This window comes from Tympanuchus pallidicinctus, unplaced genomic scaffold (genome assembly GCF_026119805.1).
Source record: "Tympanuchus pallidicinctus isolate F22 unplaced genomic scaffold, pur_lepc_1.0 scaffold10, whole genome shotgun sequence".
Lineage (NCBI taxonomy): Eukaryota > Metazoa > Chordata > Aves > Galliformes > Phasianidae > Tympanuchus > Tympanuchus pallidicinctus.
The window spans coordinates 6,203,677-6,224,204 of record NW_026294619.1 but is presented as its reverse complement, the minus strand read 5'-3'; the positions used below and the strand labels follow the sequence as shown (position 1 = coordinate 6,224,204).

Here is a 20,528-nt window from a genome sequence, read left to right as displayed (position 1 = left end):
CCATTTCAAATATCAGCCATCCTGTCTTCTACTGCTTCTCCACTTTGCTTCGTTCTTTTAACATACTTGTATGAACCTAGCAGCACGCCCTCTTAAAATGTGCACATCACTCCTATTAAAGGTGCATCGCAGTGAAACAAACTGACCTTTATAATACGTACTTCTACAAAATAAAAGAAATTAAAAATCTTGTTCAGAAATTGGTAATAATTTACCCTATCTTAAGCCTGCTATCCAGGCACTCCCGTCAGTAAACTGAAAAAACACAAAGTTAGTATTTGATTGGGAAACCATCAGCTCATGTCCACATACAGTATCTTTGTTACTTCTTCTTTATAAACTCTTTTCTACAACGTCTTTAGTTATTAACTCTCCAAGGCATCCAATACTTTCATGATCTGTTGTTTTATGGCTTTGGTTGCATCACCTGCATTTGGAATCAGATACCTTAAAAAAAAAAAAAAAAGCCATCATTAATTCACTAGAAAACTTTCAAGCATCAACTGAAATTCTTTCTTTCTTTCATTTTTCTTTCTTGCACAGATTAAGGGCAAAAAGAAGGGGACGCTATTAAAATGAAGACCTACTGAGGAACTAACATTTATTTTTCACAAAACATTTTCTGCATGTGAAATTTTATCTGTTCAGTATTTCACAAACCATTCTAGAAAGAAAAAATTCTTTATTAATTAACAATGGCATAGATTGATTGCTACAGGTACCAGTGTCTGACACATGTATGTCAGTCCTTGGTTTTCTTGTTTTTTATTCCTATGGATATCTCCAGGTAATTTAAGTTGCCATCTTCTCTTTTGTATTTGGTCCAGTCAGTAAGCTGGTGAGGAAGTAATTCAACAAGCAGCACAGCTTTCTGCAATATGTTTAACTTACCTGTGTTGGACGTAATACCAAACTCATTTTACCCTAAGCAGCCAGCAGGTACAGACAAACTTTCCTGGTGAAGCAGGAAAGTCATCTCCCACTTATTCTGAAAACAGAGCGCTTGCTGCACACCATTTGCAGCAAGGAAAAGGATGAGGAAATGACCAACTGATATCAGCAGCTTTGTTAAAGCAGTGTCAAGAAACAGGAGGCTTTGCTGATGAAAGCAAACAAACCAACATCTCCCTGGCATCTTCTCCAGGATTAAATATTTCAGTGCTAATCATGGCAGTGTTTAATTTTCAAAACTTAGGTTTTTAGGAGTTCGGAGTTTGAGATCAGACCCTTATACAAGATACAGGAAAAACGGAATGTCTCAAAAAGCATAGCACAGAAGGAGGACCTCTCCTTTAAATCCCACCCTTCAGAAAGCTGTACTTCAGGGAGCAGATACATGAAATGAAGGACAACTAAGGCATTACAGCAAGAAAACTCTCATATTCATCTCACCCTCTGCAACAGTCACTGGGGATCCTGGAGTTCCCCCAGCTTGTTCTCCTTACTTTTTCACTCTACTGGCAGATATTCTTTCTAGCTCATATCTGAATATCTGCTCCTAAACAAAATCTATTACTTTTTAACTCGGTTTTGGGAATTACAGCACACATCTGATTTCCAGCTGACAGCATCCTATGTATCATTGCTACTAATACCGGTAGCTACTAAGAGGGCTTACCTTTCAACTGCCAAAATTTCTATGCCTGAAGTATTGCTATTTCCATATTTAAAGGTGATCAGTTCTGGGTGCTTCTTCTTGGATGTGATTTTGACTACAGAGTTGAGTGCCTGTCGAGACTGTATGTAAGCCAGCCCCTTCCGCGATGGAATCTCCCTCAAACAATACATGTGGGTTGCCGTTACTAGGAGGTGACTTGAAAGGAAAGAAAGAAAGCAATCATATTTTTTGTTTCACTAAAAATCAGCTACTTACAAAGCTAAATTTTACAAACAAGTTACACAGAGAACTAGGTAGAACGGTTTGCAAATCTAAGGAACGATTTGGTACTTCTGTCAATTAGGTATGTCTACAAAATACTTCCAATTTTCCCAGAGTACTGCATCATAACCATTTTTAAAAACAAGCATGGCAGCCTCGTAACATAGATAATCAGATTGAGCAGTTTGCATCATCACCTCATCACAAACGTTATGAGTGCTATCAGTATCAAAAACCACCTGGAACAAGTCAGGTCATGCAGTGTGGGGAAAATGTCTCCAGCTTTTGTCTTCCATCCTTCAGTCATACTCCAATGCCATCTCTTCATCTACAGAGTTGCAACTCTACATGTGAAGCATCAGACCTACGCCATGACTGACTGTCGCTATGCAAGCACTAATGTGGAACTGCTCACTTGCCCACTCAGTTCAAGACCCACTTTTGGCTTCTTCCCAGAAGCAATGCATGTGTGTGACCATGTGCAAGCTGAGTGACAGATCACTCCACGTTTCATATGGCATATAATCTTATGCTTCCATTTGGTTTATGTTAACAAAAGACATTAACAGACGTGATGAAAGAGAACGATCATCGTAATTTTCTGTTATCCACATTCAGTAGGATTTGTACTCTTTAGGGAAGCTAAAATGCAGTAAGCATAGAATTCCAGAATGGCTTGGGTTGGAAGAGACCTTAAAGTCCACCCAGTTCCAACCCCCTGCCTTGTGCAGGGCTGCCAACCACCAGCTCAGGCTGCCCAGGATCTCATCCAACCTGGCCTTGAACACCTCCAGGAATGGGGCACCACAGCTTCTCTGGGCAGCTGTGCCAGGGCCTCACCACTCTCTGAGTAAGGAATTTCTGCCTAACATCTAACCTAAATCTCCCTAAAGCATCATTTTCTGCTCTTGCAGGTTAAACAAGGTCACTGAATCTTAGGGGCAAGATGAGCAAACAGTACAAGGCAGAGAGCTAGATAAGAAAAAACTGAATGAAAAAACTGATACTCAGGTCTACCTGGTTTTGAAAGCAAGCCTATGTATACTAAGCACATTTTTCTTCCTTTCTTGTTTTACAAAGTAAACCTTCATACTATGTTTTGTACATAATTAACACTGAAAACACAAGAATGGAAATATAGTGGTAATATTTTGTTCTTATGTTGCTTCACATCTTCATTTTCTGATATAGTATTAAGAACAGCTTAACTGCTTGAGCATATTTTTAGAAGTGTATTGAGACAGACATGTTCATTAAGTTTAGGACTAATTCCACTACCTGGGAAACATATGTCCATTTTCTTTTACTTCATTACAGGGGAAGTTATACTTCACATCAGGTTTATTTATCCATGTTTGGATGTTGACAACCTCTTTTCGATCATCATCAGACATTGAAGAGCTGTCAATTTCATCTATTTGAAGAAAAGACGGTGGTTTATAAGGACAAAAGATTATTACATGTCAGACAACTTTTCAATTCACTCAAAACAATAGAAACTATGCTATTTTAAACCAGGGTCCACCCAGCCCCTAAGCATCCATATACAATTCCTCTGAGGGAAAAAAGCAGCATGCATATTTGATACGTCTCTATTAATTCTCTCTCAGCAGACAGCTCTTTTCAGCTCCTGTGATTTCTTAAACTGCTTTTTTTTTGCTCTTTCAGTAAAGTGTGATAGATCTCTTCTACATGGGTTTGTCCAGACTCCCCATGAATTTATGTAAACTTTTTCATCTATAAAACCAGTATCTTTCAGTAAGAGTACTGAAAATATGGCATAATTCCAAGAAGGCCTCCTCTTATTTGTTTTCAGACTGTGTACTTTACTTGATGGCTCCTTGTTTCTTGCATGGAAAAAAACAATCTGAAAAGATCTGTAGATCCCTTCCTAGATCTAGCTTATTTTATAGGCCACTTTTCTTTCCCTAAGCTGAGTATTTTACAGGACAAAAGTTCTAATATATTCAATTATGCCTGAGTGTGAAAGCCATTTCACACTTATCCTCACATTTGCTACCTCTCTCTGAACCTTCTGTTCAAGCACATTATTTCTGATAGAGGATCAAGATGCACAATATGCAGTGTGTAGGAGAACAATAGGTTTATACAGAGACAGAATGACCTCAGTTTTATTCTGTTCCTCTCCTATTAATTGCTTGCATTTAACCTATCATAAACCTACTGTTCTACCACTGGCTGGACAACAGCCAAATCAGCCTAACATTTTCTACAAGTTGTAAAGTACTGCTTTTATGTCTTAATATGATGATTACATTTAAACAGCACTTTTGGTGCTATATTAGAAGAATTAAATCAATCTACTTATCTGAAGCACTGAAGTGTATTAGAAGATGTACATAGAAGATACCCCCAGAATTAACTTCCAAGGACAACTTATTAAAGTGTCCCTTTTTAAAGTGCCAATTTTCTACACTTAATTATATTATTTCTTTCAGAATTATAAACACACACTTGAAAAGGTTCTCATGGAAAAATAACTGTGAAATTGGAAGGAATGAGACAAAATCCGCCCTCATTCCATAGAATCACATAAAGGCTGAGGTCAGGACAAACATCTGCTTGGAGGTCATCTGGTCCAACCCCTAGGCTCAATCAGGGCCTCTTTGACCAAGTTGCAATTTTAGCTGATTGCAGTTATTTAACTACTAAAACAACCCAACCAAACAAAAATGCCTAAACCATACTAAAACTTCACAAAAAAGAGATTAGCTTCACTTTTTGCACTCTTCTGTAATAAAAATAACACATTTCTCTGCATGTGTCGGCTTGTCTTATTCAGATCACTGCAGTGATTCTTCTTACTCAAGTCCAACAGTGCTTTTAAGAGCAAATGTAAGTAGAAATTAGCTAAAAGACATTACAGTAGGTATGTCCCAGGCAATTAATCTTCTAGGACCTGGTTTTCTGAAACCGTATAGGCTCTGAGCATCCATAATATTTTGTGATAAAGAATGGCACAAACTTAAACTTAGCTATATGGGATTTGAAGAAGTATCTTGTTATTGTTAAAGCTCGCTTCATTTTGCTCCTTCCCAATTCTTATACAAGAAAACAAGTGATCATTTAAACAACTCCAGGGATTATAAATCTCTTTTCTTTATCTTCCTAAATTATTTCATTTTCAAGTCAACAATTCCTAGTCTAGCTATTTGTTTGGGCACAGAATGGCTACTTGTGATGTGTGTTCCACTTTTGCCTATAATTTTTCAAGTGGATAAAAAGATGAAACCACCATTAACAACCATGATCAATGATAATACTTGGAAAAATGTCATACTGTAAGACAAAGATGTACAACATGCACTTCTGACTTATGGACACTTAATGTCTAAGCATGTTTATGTAAGCAAGAGGAAAATTGTCTGCTTTACCAGTGTCATATTCTTCTTCATCTCCGATGCTGAATACTGGTTTCACACCACGGTAAGGTTTTCCTACTCTGTCACTGCTGCTGACATGTCTGCTGGCAATGAAAAGGGAGGAAGGGACATTGGATGGATGGGAAGAAGACAACTTCAAACTGATGGTATGAATCCTATCAAAACATACTAGCAAAATGTAAATACAACGTGCAATTGAAAAAGAGAAGTTTCCACAAAGCCTACAAGGAAAGTCAACCCATCAAGCATTCTGGTTAGTGAAAGCCTGTATTTCACAGTTATTTGGCAAGGCTCAATACTGTAACAAAGTAAAAGAAACGCTTAGAAGGAACTTCTGATCACCTTCTCAAGTGACAAAATACATTAAGAGACTGGAAAACTGAACACATGCTATGAAGTTTCAAGCATGGAACTCTTGAGTTCAATCTGAAGTGTTTCTGAACATCAAGGATAGGTTTATGAAAGAAAGTGCCAAATTGGGATGGAGGAAAAGATGAAGACTATTAATTAGCAAGTCTAGAAGTTCATTTTTCTAGTAAATAGGTCACTCTTCAGAAAGATGAAATAGCTTAACCATTTCAAAGGGGGAGTATTGTAAAGCATTCACTGTAGTGTGAACTCTGAGTTCCTGTCAGGATTGCTTCCTCAATGAGTCCAGTCCTATAATCTCTAGTCAAGCAATGCCTACTGCTAACCTCAGCATCACTGGGATTTCTGCACAGATACTGACTTCAAAATCACATTTAAATCTGCTTCTACAGATGATGTTAAATGACACAAGCAAACATAACCGAGTCTTAATGTTTAAGGTGTCTTCAGTTACCAACTGAGGCAGCTTAAAGCTCCAGCTCAGAGTAATGTGAAGACAGTCACAGGTGCCGTGTTGAAGGTTCTGGAGATTAACTGCAGAGAAATACTTGAAACAAATAGGAGAAAACCTAAGGTGTTCAGAAAGCCTCCAAATGTGCAACTGCCGAAGAACAAACAAAAACGATACCAAAACAACAATGCCCAAAAATTCATGATTTTTGCCTTTATACCAGGCAACGTGTAACAGTTCAAAACAAAAACCATCACCCCAAAACACACCTGTCCATTTCTCCCTTTGTAATTTCTGTAACTTTTTCTCCACAATATCTACATTTCCTATCAACTATAACACCTGGTTCCTGTTCTGAGTATGTTCACACACTTGTTTACAAGCTACTGTAGAACCAAGTCATGGAGGCCACCTCTCCAGTAATACAGAAACAAATGCTAGTGCATTTGACACTCTGTATTTATATATATTTGAAAGCAAATTTGAAAGTTTAAAAAAGCAATCTGTGTTTTCTGTGACTAAAACTTAGCAGTGTAGACAAAACAAGGAAATGTTTAATAGGAAAAAATGCATTCTACAAAAAACAACAACAACAACAAAAAATAAACATACAGAAACATGCTAATTAGTGCTTAAGACAATAAGCATCAATGACACTGACAATTCAAGAGGGCAGTGTTTCTTTACATACATTTTGGTAAATATGGACTTGTTTTAGGAATACATAACCAATTGAGTGAGAAGAAACACATTTAAGTCATGTTGACTTGGATTACACAGGGAAGATTTAAGAGAAGGTCTTATTGGTAAAGAGCAACGTTAGTCAAGATGAGAAATGAAAGAGCATTTTAAAGCATCCTAAAAACTGATCAACAAAACGAGTGTAAAAATTTCCACAATATTTAGGATTTCTAAAATTAACAGAATATGTAAAGTGCTACTGGGACAGCTGCACTTCTTTAATTATTTTTGTAAAAGGATACTGGTTAGCATTATTATTGGTTTTGCCCACAGGCAAAAATTATTTTCAAGTACGTGCAATCTACTTGGAAAGAAGTGGACCAAAATTGTTGAGAATTCAGAAAGCATTTTAATTCTCCATTAATCCCTTTGGCACCAATCTTAGTACTTTTCAGTCCATGAGGGCAAAAAGCTGTAACACAATGTTCCTAAAGTATAAGCAAAGTTCCTAAGTGATTATGCACGAGTTGTGGAAGCGTGTACAGCTGTGGAAATCCTCCATTCACCACAAAGCCACATTTGTGGTTTGTGAAATAATGATGAGGTAATATATCTGGCAAATGTGAGGGCACTCCACGTCTGTGTGAGATGCAGTAGTTATGTGAATAAGATGAGGGAAAGTTTAAGGCACGTTTACTTATTACCTCAGCATTTTTCCTTTCCCAGTAATGAGTACTTCTGGTTCTATCAGTTCTGTCAGTGCATGCTGAGATGTAAGAAGCACACAAATTCCAAATTTAAGACAAAATTTCAGAATGGCTCCTTACAGAGTAAGTCTATCCTCTGAAGTTCTGATACTTCATGAATAATTTGAAGCAAATTGTTTCTGTAGCTGCAGTCTCTCTGAGGCCACAACTCCTTCAGTAACATCAGTACCTGTTCCTGGTGTCTCACTAGTACATGTCATTTATAAAATAGAATAACTAGAAATAAACAGAAAAAAAATTGTTCTGCAGAAAGCCACCATGAGGAAGAAAATGGAGTAACAGAGCAGAACCCAAGAGAAGAAAGCACTTCCAATGCACTCTTTTCTTCCTCTAGTCCCCAGAGTAGTACTTGTAAAAAGCTTTGATAGATTTAAACCCACTGAATTAACATGAAAACATCTGAGCAATTTTGTCAGTGTAACCAATGCTTACAAATATTGCAATGCCATGCTAAATACAACAAGGGTGGTTTTAGTCAGATTGCTGAATTCTCAAGCTTACCGCTCCAGGCTTGCTCTGTCTGGCCACGGAATATTGAAAGGTATTCTATAGCAAATTGGGGCAGAGGACAGAACAAAAGAATTACAAAAAAAAAAAAAAAAAAAAAAAAAGGTTCAAGGGAAAAAACCTGGAGAAGCAATGGAAATGCTCTGTACTGGCAATGCATCTCTCTCAAAGAGACTGTTTGTAAAGAAATTAAGCAATTCCTTGTGACAGCTAGCTGCGAGGTAAAGAAACCTGTAAAAATGTTATTAACAACGTATTCCTTAATGCTAACTGTGGCTTTTATAGAAATATGTGTCCTACTGGAATTCTTTACAAGACAAATGTGATTTAAGAAGTTTTTGCTTCCTGCTGTGAACAGTTAAAAAAATATAATTCTAACGCACCAGCAACAATCTGTACATTTAATTAAATGCACAACTACCAAAAAACTGCTGTTGGTGTGACCTATGCCTTAATTCCTGCTATCAAGCAAACACTACCTCTGTGAGATTCTGCAATACTCATGTCTTTGCCACATACAACTCCAAGGGCTGAATTTGAAAGAATTCTGAAACAGGCTATTCAATTAAAACTTCAGATGAGAGCTGCCATTTTTTAATCTGTTTAAGGTAAGTATTTAGAAAGAAGACTTCATACTTTGAAAGTGTCTTTTAACATGCTTGCCTGTTCTCATTCCCATTTCTACTTGCAGTTGAACAAATGAACAAGAGTTGATTTGTGGTTTAAAAATTACACCAGAATTGGAAAACTGCTATCTTCAAATATTTTCATCCTCAACTTGATTGGATGGGGTAGTAAAAAATTACAATCAACCAACCCCCAAAAAACCCAACACAACAGAAATACGTCCAGAATCTTTCTTTCATTACCCATTCCATTAGAGTTAGTATTTCACCAAAATAGTGAAATTGTTCTCAACTTTTTGTCTGAAGATAGAAAATATATGACAGTAATTCAAACTAATCACACAGTGACAAATTTCAGATAAACATTCAAAAGAAAAGGTCACTCACAGTCGCCTTGCAATTTCTAAGGCAGCACAACAAGCTCCACCAGTGGAGGGGGCAGGCAGTGTGAAATCTAAAGGCTGAAACTATAAGGTAACTTTTGTCTTCACATTTACAAAATGGCCACCTGAAGTGGTGGCATCCCTCACTGTTAATCGTAGTGAGATATAAATGACCCACCTGTCCACTGGAGTGGATGTGTTTTCAATGAAACTAATAACTTTTTCTTTCACGTTCACAGATTTAGTCTTCAAAGCAACTGTCATTTTATTCACCAAGGACTTGACTCCCTTTCCATCACTTGAACCATTAGGAGAATCACCCTGTAAAAGTAACTCTTCTCAGGATTAATCGTTTTAAAAAAATCAGGCAATTTAATTAGGGGTCCTGTTTTCTTTAAGAGACGAAACAGACTGCAAGATATTAAACTCAACAGAACATCAACAACAGCATTACACGCTCTTTTGAATTCTATCAAATGACAACAGCAACGTGGGTCTGAACTAAAAACCTGAAAAAGCAAGCTAACAAACCATATTAATCAGCATTCTATATGAAAAATAGAAAAGGAATTCCATCTGTGCCAAATTGCATCCAAATCAAAAGCCAAGTTCTAGGTCTAACACATTAGCTGTAGAGAAAAGACAACTGTGAGCTTTCCTATGAAACTGTAAGCCAGCTTTGGAGTATGTTATTCCCAGAGTGAAAAGAAGCCAAGAAGAGCACTGCCCATTACTTATACTCTGTTGGAGAATGACTACTTATACTCTGTTGAACTCCTAGAGAGTTTCTCTCTATAGGTAGGCTCTTCCTTTCCAGAGGACAAGAATCTTTAGGTCACCTCCAACTAGAGCTGAATAAAGTCTGAAATTAAATACACATCTGAGAACAATTGTGACATGCAGTAATGCACTTCACACGTAAAAAGGAGGAGCCTGAAGAAAAAGTTCAGTACATTCAATGGCTCTGAAACCACTGAATCACTTGAGCTTAATATTCACTTACATCGACAGAGGAGTTTATGCTACTTCTGGAGCCTGAGGTGCTAGCAATCCAGTGACCATATCCATTTTCTGGTCCTTCCACGTTGATATCTGCTAAGTGCTGCTGAAGGGCTGTTAAAAGGCCGTTAAAATGTTCAGAATTACAGTGGCATTAATCTGTAGATAAAAATACTGTATAACCAAGACTAATCTGAAACAATTCTTTGCTCCATCTGAATGAGTAAAGTTAAATACAGATACTGCTATAATATAACTATTTTTTGTTTGTTTTTTGAGTAATAACAGGCATCAGCACAGTTATTATTTAAAAACAAAGAAATCAAATACAGCAGTAGCAAAAAATAAGTCACTGCTTTGATCCTACAGGTAGCTGCACATATTGACTAGCAATATCTCTGTACTTGTATGGTATAGACATCCCACTGCTGTAGAGCCTTACTGATTGATTCCAGCAACCAACTGTGAAATGATGAACTAAGAGTTTAAGGAAACACACTAATTATTAAGCAGCATCTTGCCATGGATCTGCATTGTGCAGAGACTAAACACAAGGAATGAACACTTGGATGAGAAAATTTCCCCTACTTTCTGCACTAATTTTGCACCAATCAGAAATGCAGGTACGCTGTAACAGTTATCCATACATGTTTAAAGGCAGACCTGAACAAACAATAAACCTGGCAAATGAAACAAATTTGCCATTCATTTAAGTGATTTCTAGCTGAAGGCTAATAAAAATATCAACAACATTAAGATACCCTGTTTTCTTAAGACAATATTAATACAAAAGTTGTTATTAATAAGCTTACCCATAAATCCTCCTTTGGCTATGCTTACATACTCCTTATTTTTCTGCAACAGAAAACACATTTTTGGCTGAAGAAAACATCCCTGGATAGAGTTTTGCAAGCATGGCAATCAAATGCAGGTTTGTTTAAAAAAAAATCACCACAAAATCTAAATAATGTTAAAACAGCTCATATTTGAAGGGGAAAACATTCTGTCATTTAGTATCAATCATACAAACAGATAAACTTTATTTCAACTATTAAAATCAGCAGTAATTTAGTTGTACCTGTAAGAAGTGTGCCAGCACCATGTTCATATACATATCTTCTTCTTCCCTGCCACTTCCCATGAAGCAGAGATGTTCCCCACCAGCTATAGAGCCAGACTCAATAGACTGTTTTTGTGCTTCTAATAGGGATTTCACAGACTGTGCAAACTCTGATGGGTTTTGAAGCATCTGTGGAATGCACAAGAAAGTCTGTTTGACACTGACATACTGCAACATAACTTGTGAAAAGATACAGACTTTGAAAATGGTTGTAATTTGTTGAGCACAAACAATGCAGCATCAGCACTTTACTGGACAGACAGACAGACAGACACATCAGACAGCTCAACCCAGACCTCCTTCCTCCTAAAGAACATGGAGAATGGTCCTTTTTTTCCCCTCATTGCACTCCCCAGGAAATAAATACAACTTCAGTATCTCAGCTTATTTTAATAACAGACACTAAATAATGATGGAAAAAAAGTCTTTGCAACTTTTATGTTGCAGTAAGCTGGCAATATGTCAGAGAAACTGATTTCTGTTACTTCTATATGACCAAGTACAGCACTTTCTAACTTTGCCATTTTGGAAGCCTTTAAAATACCTAGAATTTATAGGTGCCAATAAGATTCTCCTCTTGTCTCCTTGCAGAGCTTTTTTTCATTGCCCTATCAAGATTTAGGGAAAGAAGCTAATCAGAAATACAAGGAGATACCTGGAGTTCTTAGTACTTTCAAAAAGTTAAGGCTGTGGTCTCCTGAAGGCCTATTATGCACGCAAATGCAATGCACTGCTACACAAAAGAGATGGAGAAACGTGGACATTCTAGATACATGTGAAATTTCTGCCTGCTATTATGAGGAAGGCAATTAATCAAATTAATGAGGAAATGTTGATCTGTAACTGGATTTACAGGGGAAAACATCACCCTTACTTAGCTTTTACACTGGATTAAATGAAGAATTACAAAGCACATGGGGTATCCATCAGTACATTTGCCTGAATTTTAACTAGGGTTTCCTAGAACCGAGTGCTGGTGCTTTATTACTTAGAGCATGCAGTAAAATTTAGCACCTATCTAAAACTGCCTGTGTTTTTATCCACAGTCTTTCCCTAAAGCAAACTGTATTTTCTTTGCATATAGAATCATGGAATTGCTCAGGTTGGAAAAGACCTTAGAGATCATCAAGTCCAACCACAACCTAACCATACTACCCTAACTCTAACAACCCTCTGCTAAATCATGTCCCTAAGCACCACATCCAAATACAATATATATAAATACACAAAAGGCACTGAATTTCCATGAATGGTTTTTTGTCTCAAAGATTATTCTCTGTAATTTTTTCCTCACACTGTATTTCTAAGAATACAGGTGAGCCTGGCAACCTTCATGCAGCATGATTTGCAATAGATCTTATCTACGTCAACTGACACATAGCTCTACAGAGTAACTTAAATATGCAATAACCAATAATGTCCAATTTAAAAATTACTTTTGTGGATGTTTTCCCCAAAATGTTAACAAGCTTCATTAGCAGTTTATAATGCTTATTTTTACTTTATTGAATCTGGTATTTAATTAAGTCTAGAAAAAAACACTCTCATGTACTGCTGGGAAAGTTCTTCCTAAATAATGTTTTATCTAAGTTAAAACCCCAAACACTAAACATTTATGCTTGTGCAAATCATACCAAATAATACAGTATCTTAACTACAGAGATTAAGATACTAGAGGCAGGATTGTGTTCCTTAACTGAGAAAGGTAAAACAGCTTGTTGTGCCATATGTAAAGAAAAATTAATTCAGAGCATTTATGGAAGCAGTATGGAATGAAACAGCAGAGGGTTAAAACAGAAATGAAGCATAGGTGATTTGGGGAAAAATGATAGAAGTACGATTGAATGTTCAATTAGAAATTCACAATCAAATAGAAACTACAGCAAAATTTTTAATAAAGTAATTAGTCTACAGTACATCTCAGTCCCAAGATTAATGCACTTCCTCTCTCATGCTATTTGCCAGCATTTTAAAGGAGCAACCACACCATTTTCAGGACGTGTGCTCCTTATGACCAGGCTACTGTAGTGCTAAAAAGAGATGATTTCTCCAACAATGTCTAGACTTTTGCTTCTACGAGTTGCCAATTCTCACCAGAGACCAGGAAGTTTGGAATCCCACATTCCAATGTCTCAAAGGACTACACTTCTCAGCAAAATGATGGTACCACCAGTTGTCTTTAGTATTGAATCGTTGTAATGTAGCTAGACTGCAGTTGTCCAGACAAGCTGTTTTTCAGGACAGACATTCCTCTTTCCTTCTACTTAAACTGGGACTCAAAAATCAGTAGAGAAACAAATATCATACGAACCAAATCTGAGTCTAAATGAAAAGCTGTTGATAAGTGCCCAGCATTGTACTGTTCTGCAGGACGACAATCCACTACGAAGAACCTCACTCCTTCCTGAAAGAGAAAGATTTTACCTATTACAAAAATTTTAAAATCATGTAGTTTGTGATAGGAATGTACACAATCCAACTATATTTTAGTAGTAATTCCAAAGTTTCACAAACCTTCTTCAAATGGGCTATTAGCTATCAGAAAACCCCATTTTGGAGAACTCCATACTACTATTATCAGATGACCAGCAGCGTTTTCGTAGTGATTTCTCATTGATACACAAGCTTACAGATCAGAAAAGATCACAGAGTACAATACGCAGTACAGTTATTTCACCTCTACTCTTAATAAATGTAGTGGATACAGTAACATGCAGCAACAAGACAAGAAGGCTATGAAGCTCTAATCTGACAATTCATTTCTACTAAGCACAGCACATATGGATAGATTTATGTCCCAATAACTTAAATATAAGTACATGCATAACTTTATTTGCAGTAGGAGAAAAAACACATGCATTTTCCAGTTGGGACCCATAAACTGCTATGTAATACCAGCAGTGAACAAGAAACACCGTAATCTAGTTACAACATTATCCATGTATTGGTTTCAAAAATTGCAAGCATGGTATGAAGAGGTCTTACGTGCCGTTCCCTGCATCTAAATATGTCTGCAATGAACTACCACAGAAATATCTTGAATCCATTTTTTGTGTGTTTAAGCAGCTCACTGACAACAGACCATTATTTCAAAACAGTGTTTTTCTCAATGATGGTGGGTTTAAAATTTTTCTCTACAATAGCTACATCTGGAAAGGAATTCAAATTAGTGAATAACTTCAAGCATCCACCCCTCAGGTCCAAATCATTTATATTAAGTTCCCCTTCGCTGTAGCCTCTGGTTGCTACAGAACAGATGTTATGCAGTCAACAGATTATTTACAAGGGGAGACAACTTCAGTACAAGAATACTTTTTCATGAAATAGCAAATATTTATTTGTGTGTTAGCACTCAGAGTATTTCTGATACATGAAGAAGTCAGAGATTCCTTTATTTTTCTTAAAATTGGAGAAAAGTAATTCAGCATACTGACTCCTTGCTGCTGATTCGCTTGAAGAATCTCAGACACTGAAACTGCTAGACAGAGAGCCTGGCTCAAGTCTGTGTCATCATCTTTGAGGCCCAGTAAGCTGCTGCCAAAAAGACTGTGATTGTCCTGAAAAGACAAGAGGGGAAAAAAAGGTTAACTGAAGCCACTGTCTTTAAATGTGAAGGCACAAAGTAAAAATACATTTGCAACATCAAAAATATTAAGGCCAACATATGCACATTTTGTCCACATAGTCAAATCTATTCCATGAATTCACTGAAGTCGGATTTTCTAGAGTAAGGAAGGACTGCAAGAACAGAGCATGTGACCACAGCTTTACTTCAGGTAAGTGACTTGTTTTCTGCTTGCTGTTACAAATACAGCTAAGACTGCTGTGCAGTCTGCTACAAAACAGTATTGTCGGCATGGAATTTGTACTTCATCTGTTCTTACAAGAACCTGGTTTGCAAAACAAGGTCACTGGTAATGAAGCAGCAATTCTGCAGGGAAGCTTCCTGCCAATACATTTCGCTTAAACTTCTTATCTTTCCAAGATTCTAGAAGTGAATGCTGCCAGAGTAATAATATGGAAAAGATGCCTAAAATATCACAATAAAATAACGTGGTACTGTTGGTAGAAGTTTTCAGTCACCAAAAAGAAAAGAATTTCAAAATTACTTCATTATTACCTTCCTGAAAGAAGCTGGAGTTTTGCTACAGTAATATTGTGCCAAAGAGAAGAGATCCTCTATATCCTCTACTTCGAGATTGGCTGGTGAAGTTTCTAGAAATTCTGACATATATATATAGAAACAATGTAAGTGCATCATTATTTCAGACAGAGAAGAGCCATATTTTAAGTTATTTCTAATTTTGTTTTAAATTTGAATCTCTTTTTAAGTTTTTATTTTTTTTTAATAAAGTGCAACATGAATGTTGATTCATTCTCTAAAGAAAACTACTCCTCATTCTAAGGAAACCTATTTGACACAAATTCAAGGCTTTGATACAGAGTAGTCCAATTTTACCACACTCAGTTTTTGTTGTAACATTGTCAGCTGCCTTTCCTAAAATAGACTGAACAAGAAAACCCTCTGGAACAGGTTACTTACAAGTTGTACTGTTGTCTGCCTAGAATGATACAAGGGTGCAGTTCTGCACTACACAGCTAAGATGCAAAACCTCGAGCGATCTCATTTTTAGCTATCAGAACTGGTTTATTGATTGTATTGTGTTTTGCCATGTATAAAAATATAAAGGTAGTGAAATAGGCTCACAGGAAATTTAATGTAAATTTTATTAATCATATTAAAACAAAACAGTGTTTATTAGAAAGATGGAGATAGACTTTTTACAAGGATATGCAGTGACAGGAGAAGGCAAAATGGTTTTAAATTGAATGAGGATACATTTATATTAAATGTAAGAAACAAATGAGGGTGGTGAGGCATTGGGACAATCTGTGGAAGAAGCTGTGGATATCTCATCCCTGGAAGTGTTTTAGGCCAATCTAGATGGAACTCTGAGCAACCTGAATTGAAAGATGTTCCTGTTCACAGCAGGAAGGTTAGACTAAGTAATCTTTAAGGCCTTTTCCAACCCAAACCATTCTGTGATGCTATGAAAAGAGCAACGAATTAAGCCTGGATCAAGTGCATACAAAGATAATAATCACGAAAATGCAACAACTGCAATAGTTCTAAAAAAGGATTTGAAAGTTGCTGTTTTGAGCTTGGAAACAAATTATTTCAATTACTCTGAACTGATGAAGAAAACTGGGTGTGGGAGTGCTAAAAAGAAATGAAAGAAAACAGGACAGGGTAGATGTAACACAGCAAAAGAACAAGAAAGAAATTAGTATGTGAGAGGATGTATCAATGAGAAAAACGAGTGGGTAAACAGTTAAGTGATAATTCAGTTATTTAGTAATAAACATAAACAAAGAGGATTGTGCTATATGGTGAATATTTCACCAGTAGATGTATAAGTGAAATACTTACTTAGCATTTCTTCTTTCTCTGATTCCTGTGCTAAGATAACATCTCTGAAAACAGTAAAGTCACAGGCAAAGGTTAAGACAGTAAAACCAAAATGAAACAAAAAATCAATTGTAAATGTCAGCATGGAAAGTTTCAAAGATTTAACCGTACACTTACTTTGCATTGACAAGGATGATCAACATTAAAAAATAAATAAAGAATGGATCTGCTTGCTGTAGATAACCATCCCATATTGCCTGAGTTACTTCAGTTGAACAGTAATAGGAGAAAAGGCTTCCAAGCTAAGAATTTAGAAAATATTGTGAGCAAGAGATAAACATAGAAACAGTCTTGTCAAAATAAGATTTGTAAGAGATACCAACCAGCTAAAAGAAAACAAATAAACAAAGACATGTGAAAATATATATACCTTTGTACTACATATTGAAAGACAGTTATAGCTTCATAAACAATATTTAAGGAAACAGTGCAGTAATGCTACAGCTCTAGTGTGAATAAATATGCCTTGTGGGAAGGCAAACTCAGCTTTATGTTGCAAGCAGAGAAAACTCAACCGGTGATGCAGCAATCAGACTGGAATGATTTTTAGCTCACGGCCATTCAAAACCAAATATACTATGCTAAGTCAGAACTTAGAACAAGAAACTAATAACATTTAGTCAGGTAGCTTAGCAAACAAGAATAAAAGGATTCAATTAACAAGCTAATTGAATATTGTCGTACATTAGTTTGATGATGTTATTTAACATTCTATTATGATTAGTTAGGGCTGACTAATTGAACATTTGCAAGCAACAGAAACTTTTCATTACCATTTAACAAACTGGCTGTTCCCACGCTCCCTTTTAAAAATACACTATCTGAAATGCAAAATTCAAAGTGGATAGAAGAGAAGGTAGCAATTTCCTTTTATGCATCCCAGATAAAATTTGTAATCTCACCTAATTCAAATGTATCCCAACTGGCTTCATTGGCATCTTACTGAGTTTTCTGTTACATTTAAATTGCTATTAACAAAATAACAGCTTTCAAAAGCTTAGTTAGCTGCCTTTATACACTACCATGGAATATTTCCATGCTTCCAGCATCAAACACCACTGAAGTCAGCATGTCTCTGAACAGTGACACAACAGGTCTCTGAATATTGCTTATGAATTTCTACACTTAGAGAAAGCGCTATATAAGGTTTGTAGTGAGTTTCAATGTAATTATATAAAATAAGATTTACAATTGTTCTCTAAACTTGTACATCAGAGAGCCTGACACTGAGAGACAGTAACATTAGCTCATTTCCCTACATCCTTTCAAACAGAAGATGTTTTTCCTAATAAATCACTCTACTTTTAATAAACAACTTTAAAGAAGTTTCTGTTTACTAGGGAAAAATACACAAAAGGAGGTAGGCCCAGTAGACTCAATTCCTCTTTTGAAGATTCACAACTGGCCTATATCATGTGATTTTATTGTTGATGCCAAGAAACACTGGAACATGTGATGATTCTTGAAGGGTGAAATATATGTATGTCTAAGCTCTACAAGGCATAACAGCTGTATGCTGTAGCACTGTACTGGGTAGTAAAATTTATCTATTGGAATGGACATTCTTAAAACAATTAGAAAGCTTATTCTGAAAGATCTGTTATGCTGATATTTCTCCATATCTACAACTATACAACAACCCACTTTAAAAACTAATGTCAAACATTATAATTGCTTATATTTTGACCATATTGGTTGCTCTCATTCATAATCATTCCACATAGTTCCTAACATAAATGGCTCTGTCAACATATAGAACAATAAAAACGTCATGTTTACAAGATCTTACACCTTGCATCACACAACTGAAGACAAAGAAGCCCACACTATGCTATGTAATTTATTTCAATTTACGAAGTTGTAATCTCTTGTACTGCTCTTTGCTAAACTAGTAAGGTATATTTCAGTGCAAGATAAATTTAGTTTTCATTATGTTTCCCTACTTTCACTTTATTACCCAGTTGAGTGCATATGAGTCCGGTGTCATCTTCTTAGTATCAAGAAAGGAGCAGAGTTCAGGCTCATGGTACTGAAGAAGCAACCTGAATAAGTGAAATGGTCTTCCCTTCAGAAAACAATCCCTGAAAACAAGCAGTGAAAATAATCATGAACCTTTCCAATACAAGTTCAGTCATCAGACTTAAAGTAGCAATTCTTTATCAGCTCTGATAATGTAATTTCCAGCATAGTTCTTGTGATTTACAAGCGCTAACCGTGAAACCAAAATACCTCATAAAATTCAGGAAAAGCAAACCAAAACAAAAAGGACCTACAGATACCAAAAAACCACTATGCTGATAAGGCAGGAGAAAGAATTTAATACTTCTGTATTATATCCTTTCTCAAATATCTGCAGTATTAAGAAGATTGAAATATCAAAATAAACCTAGCATAGTTAACCCAGTGTTGTGAGCTCAAAACAGTATTATTCTAATACAGCAGCCAATGGAATTTTAAAAGGTGGTAATTCTGCACACAACTAACAGTAAAATGTCAATTCATCAGGCAGGAAATAAAGTAGTATTTAGAACAAAGAAGCGGGTGTGAATAAGGCATTAAGAACAAATCTCAAGTGCTACAAAACATTAAGTAAGCGTATGTGGAATGGGATACACCAATCTCCCTACAGTCATCAACCTAACTTCCTTAAACAAAAGTACATCTACATTAGTGACAGGGAAATATTCATAGCAAATTCCATGTGGAGATTCTTTCTGGAAATTATCACATGATCTCTGATTTCCCATTAAGTTAGCAAGACAAAAAATGTGACAAGAATAATGTTCTATTACCGAATTTAGCATAAGATTCTACACTTGCAAATCATTTTGTTTGAATGGCTAATACGGTCAATTATTCAAGTCAGTCACTAATTCCTTACCATGTTTTAACATTAGGGATGGATATATATCCAAAAATAACTTCAAAAAGAACCTTCCAACATTTCTAGTGACAGCACAGCAGCCCTGTTTGAGTTTTTCCCAAGTATTTTTTCAATTTCTTTTTCCCTTGGTATTTTCTGCAGTAATCAACTCTCAACAGCATACCCAGCTTGAAATAAGAAAAACAAGCCACCTGATCAAGAATTTATAACCACCAGGCATTGAGAAATGGTTCAATTTATCAACATATCAGGGAATCTGACAACACTGCTAAAAACAATGCTTCTGTAGTCCATACCAACATACACATTCCATCACAAAATACTTCTAATGCACTTAAAAATAGCATACAGACAGAAGAAAGCATTTTACCTTGGAATGTATTTATTCATGATAGCGTAAAAGCAGTTGTACAGATCACTGCGTGGCAATCGAAGGTGAACCAGAGGTCTGAGGAGATGTATCCAACCAAGGCAAGAACTGTATTTAACATTGCGTGATTTACAGTAAAAAGTAATAACAGACTCAATGTCCAAAAGCAATACTGACTTCTCGTCCTGTGGCACAGACAACCGGTCTGAAATAAGCACAGAAATACAAACCATGTTAATGGCTTTTCAAAGACTGTGAATACGTTTAGTTCACAGTGCAACTGCACCACTATGGAATTCTGGATGCTTGGGAAAAAGAGAATAGCAAAAAAAAAGAACCCTAAATTAGTAGCACAGATTAAATACTAATAGAAATACATCTTGAAATGCATCAAAATATGAGTGACTTTTTTAACCTCTGTAGAGTAAGACATTTAATATTACAGCAAAACAAGAGAAATTAAGGTTTACTGGAATCTAAATGAAACAAAAAGATAGAGCCTTTAATTCTTCTATTTCTATTTCATATGCTCAGCAAATAGCTTATGCTCAACTCCACAACAGTTTCATTTGAATTTCAGCACTGATCAACTCGCAATTCACACCTTCCAGTTCCTCA

The 20,528-nt window shown here is 36.1% G+C and overlaps 1 protein-coding gene across 4 annotated transcripts in view; it reads right to left on the bottom strand.

Annotated features, from left to right (window-relative positions):
• Positions 1-20: 20 nt before the first annotated feature.
• TBC1D23 (TBC1 domain family member 23) overlaps positions 21-20,528 on the bottom strand; it is a 28,499-nt gene continuing 7,991 nt past the window's right edge. The window contains exons 4-19 of one of the 4 annotated variants that reach the window (XM_052664975.1): positions 19,911-20,115; positions 18,614-18,737; positions 16,774-16,898; positions 16,618-16,661; positions 15,307-15,410; positions 14,621-14,743; positions 13,498-13,590; positions 11,145-11,315; positions 10,879-10,921; positions 10,071-10,180; positions 9,246-9,388; positions 8,053-8,097; positions 5,275-5,366; positions 3,158-3,293; positions 1,619-1,813; positions 21-447 (exon numbers count right to left, since the gene is read on the bottom strand). In XM_052664975.1, coding sequence (XP_052520935.1) covers positions 366-447; positions 1,619-1,813; positions 3,158-3,293; positions 5,275-5,366; positions 8,053-8,097; positions 9,246-9,388; positions 10,071-10,180; positions 10,879-10,921; positions 11,145-11,315; positions 13,498-13,590; positions 14,621-14,743; positions 15,307-15,410; positions 16,618-16,661; positions 16,774-16,898; positions 18,614-18,737; positions 19,911-20,115 — 1,835 coding nt within the window. In that variant the 3' untranslated portion in view covers positions 21-365. The remainder of the gene's footprint in view (positions 448-1,618; positions 1,814-3,157; positions 3,294-5,274; positions 5,367-8,052; positions 8,098-9,245; positions 9,389-10,070; positions 10,181-10,878; positions 10,922-11,144; positions 11,316-13,497; positions 13,591-14,620; positions 14,744-15,306; positions 15,411-16,617; positions 16,662-16,773; positions 16,899-18,613; positions 18,738-19,910; positions 20,116-20,528) is intronic. The other 3 variants (XM_052664985.1, XM_052664993.1, XM_052665000.1) reach the window with 3 other exon arrangements.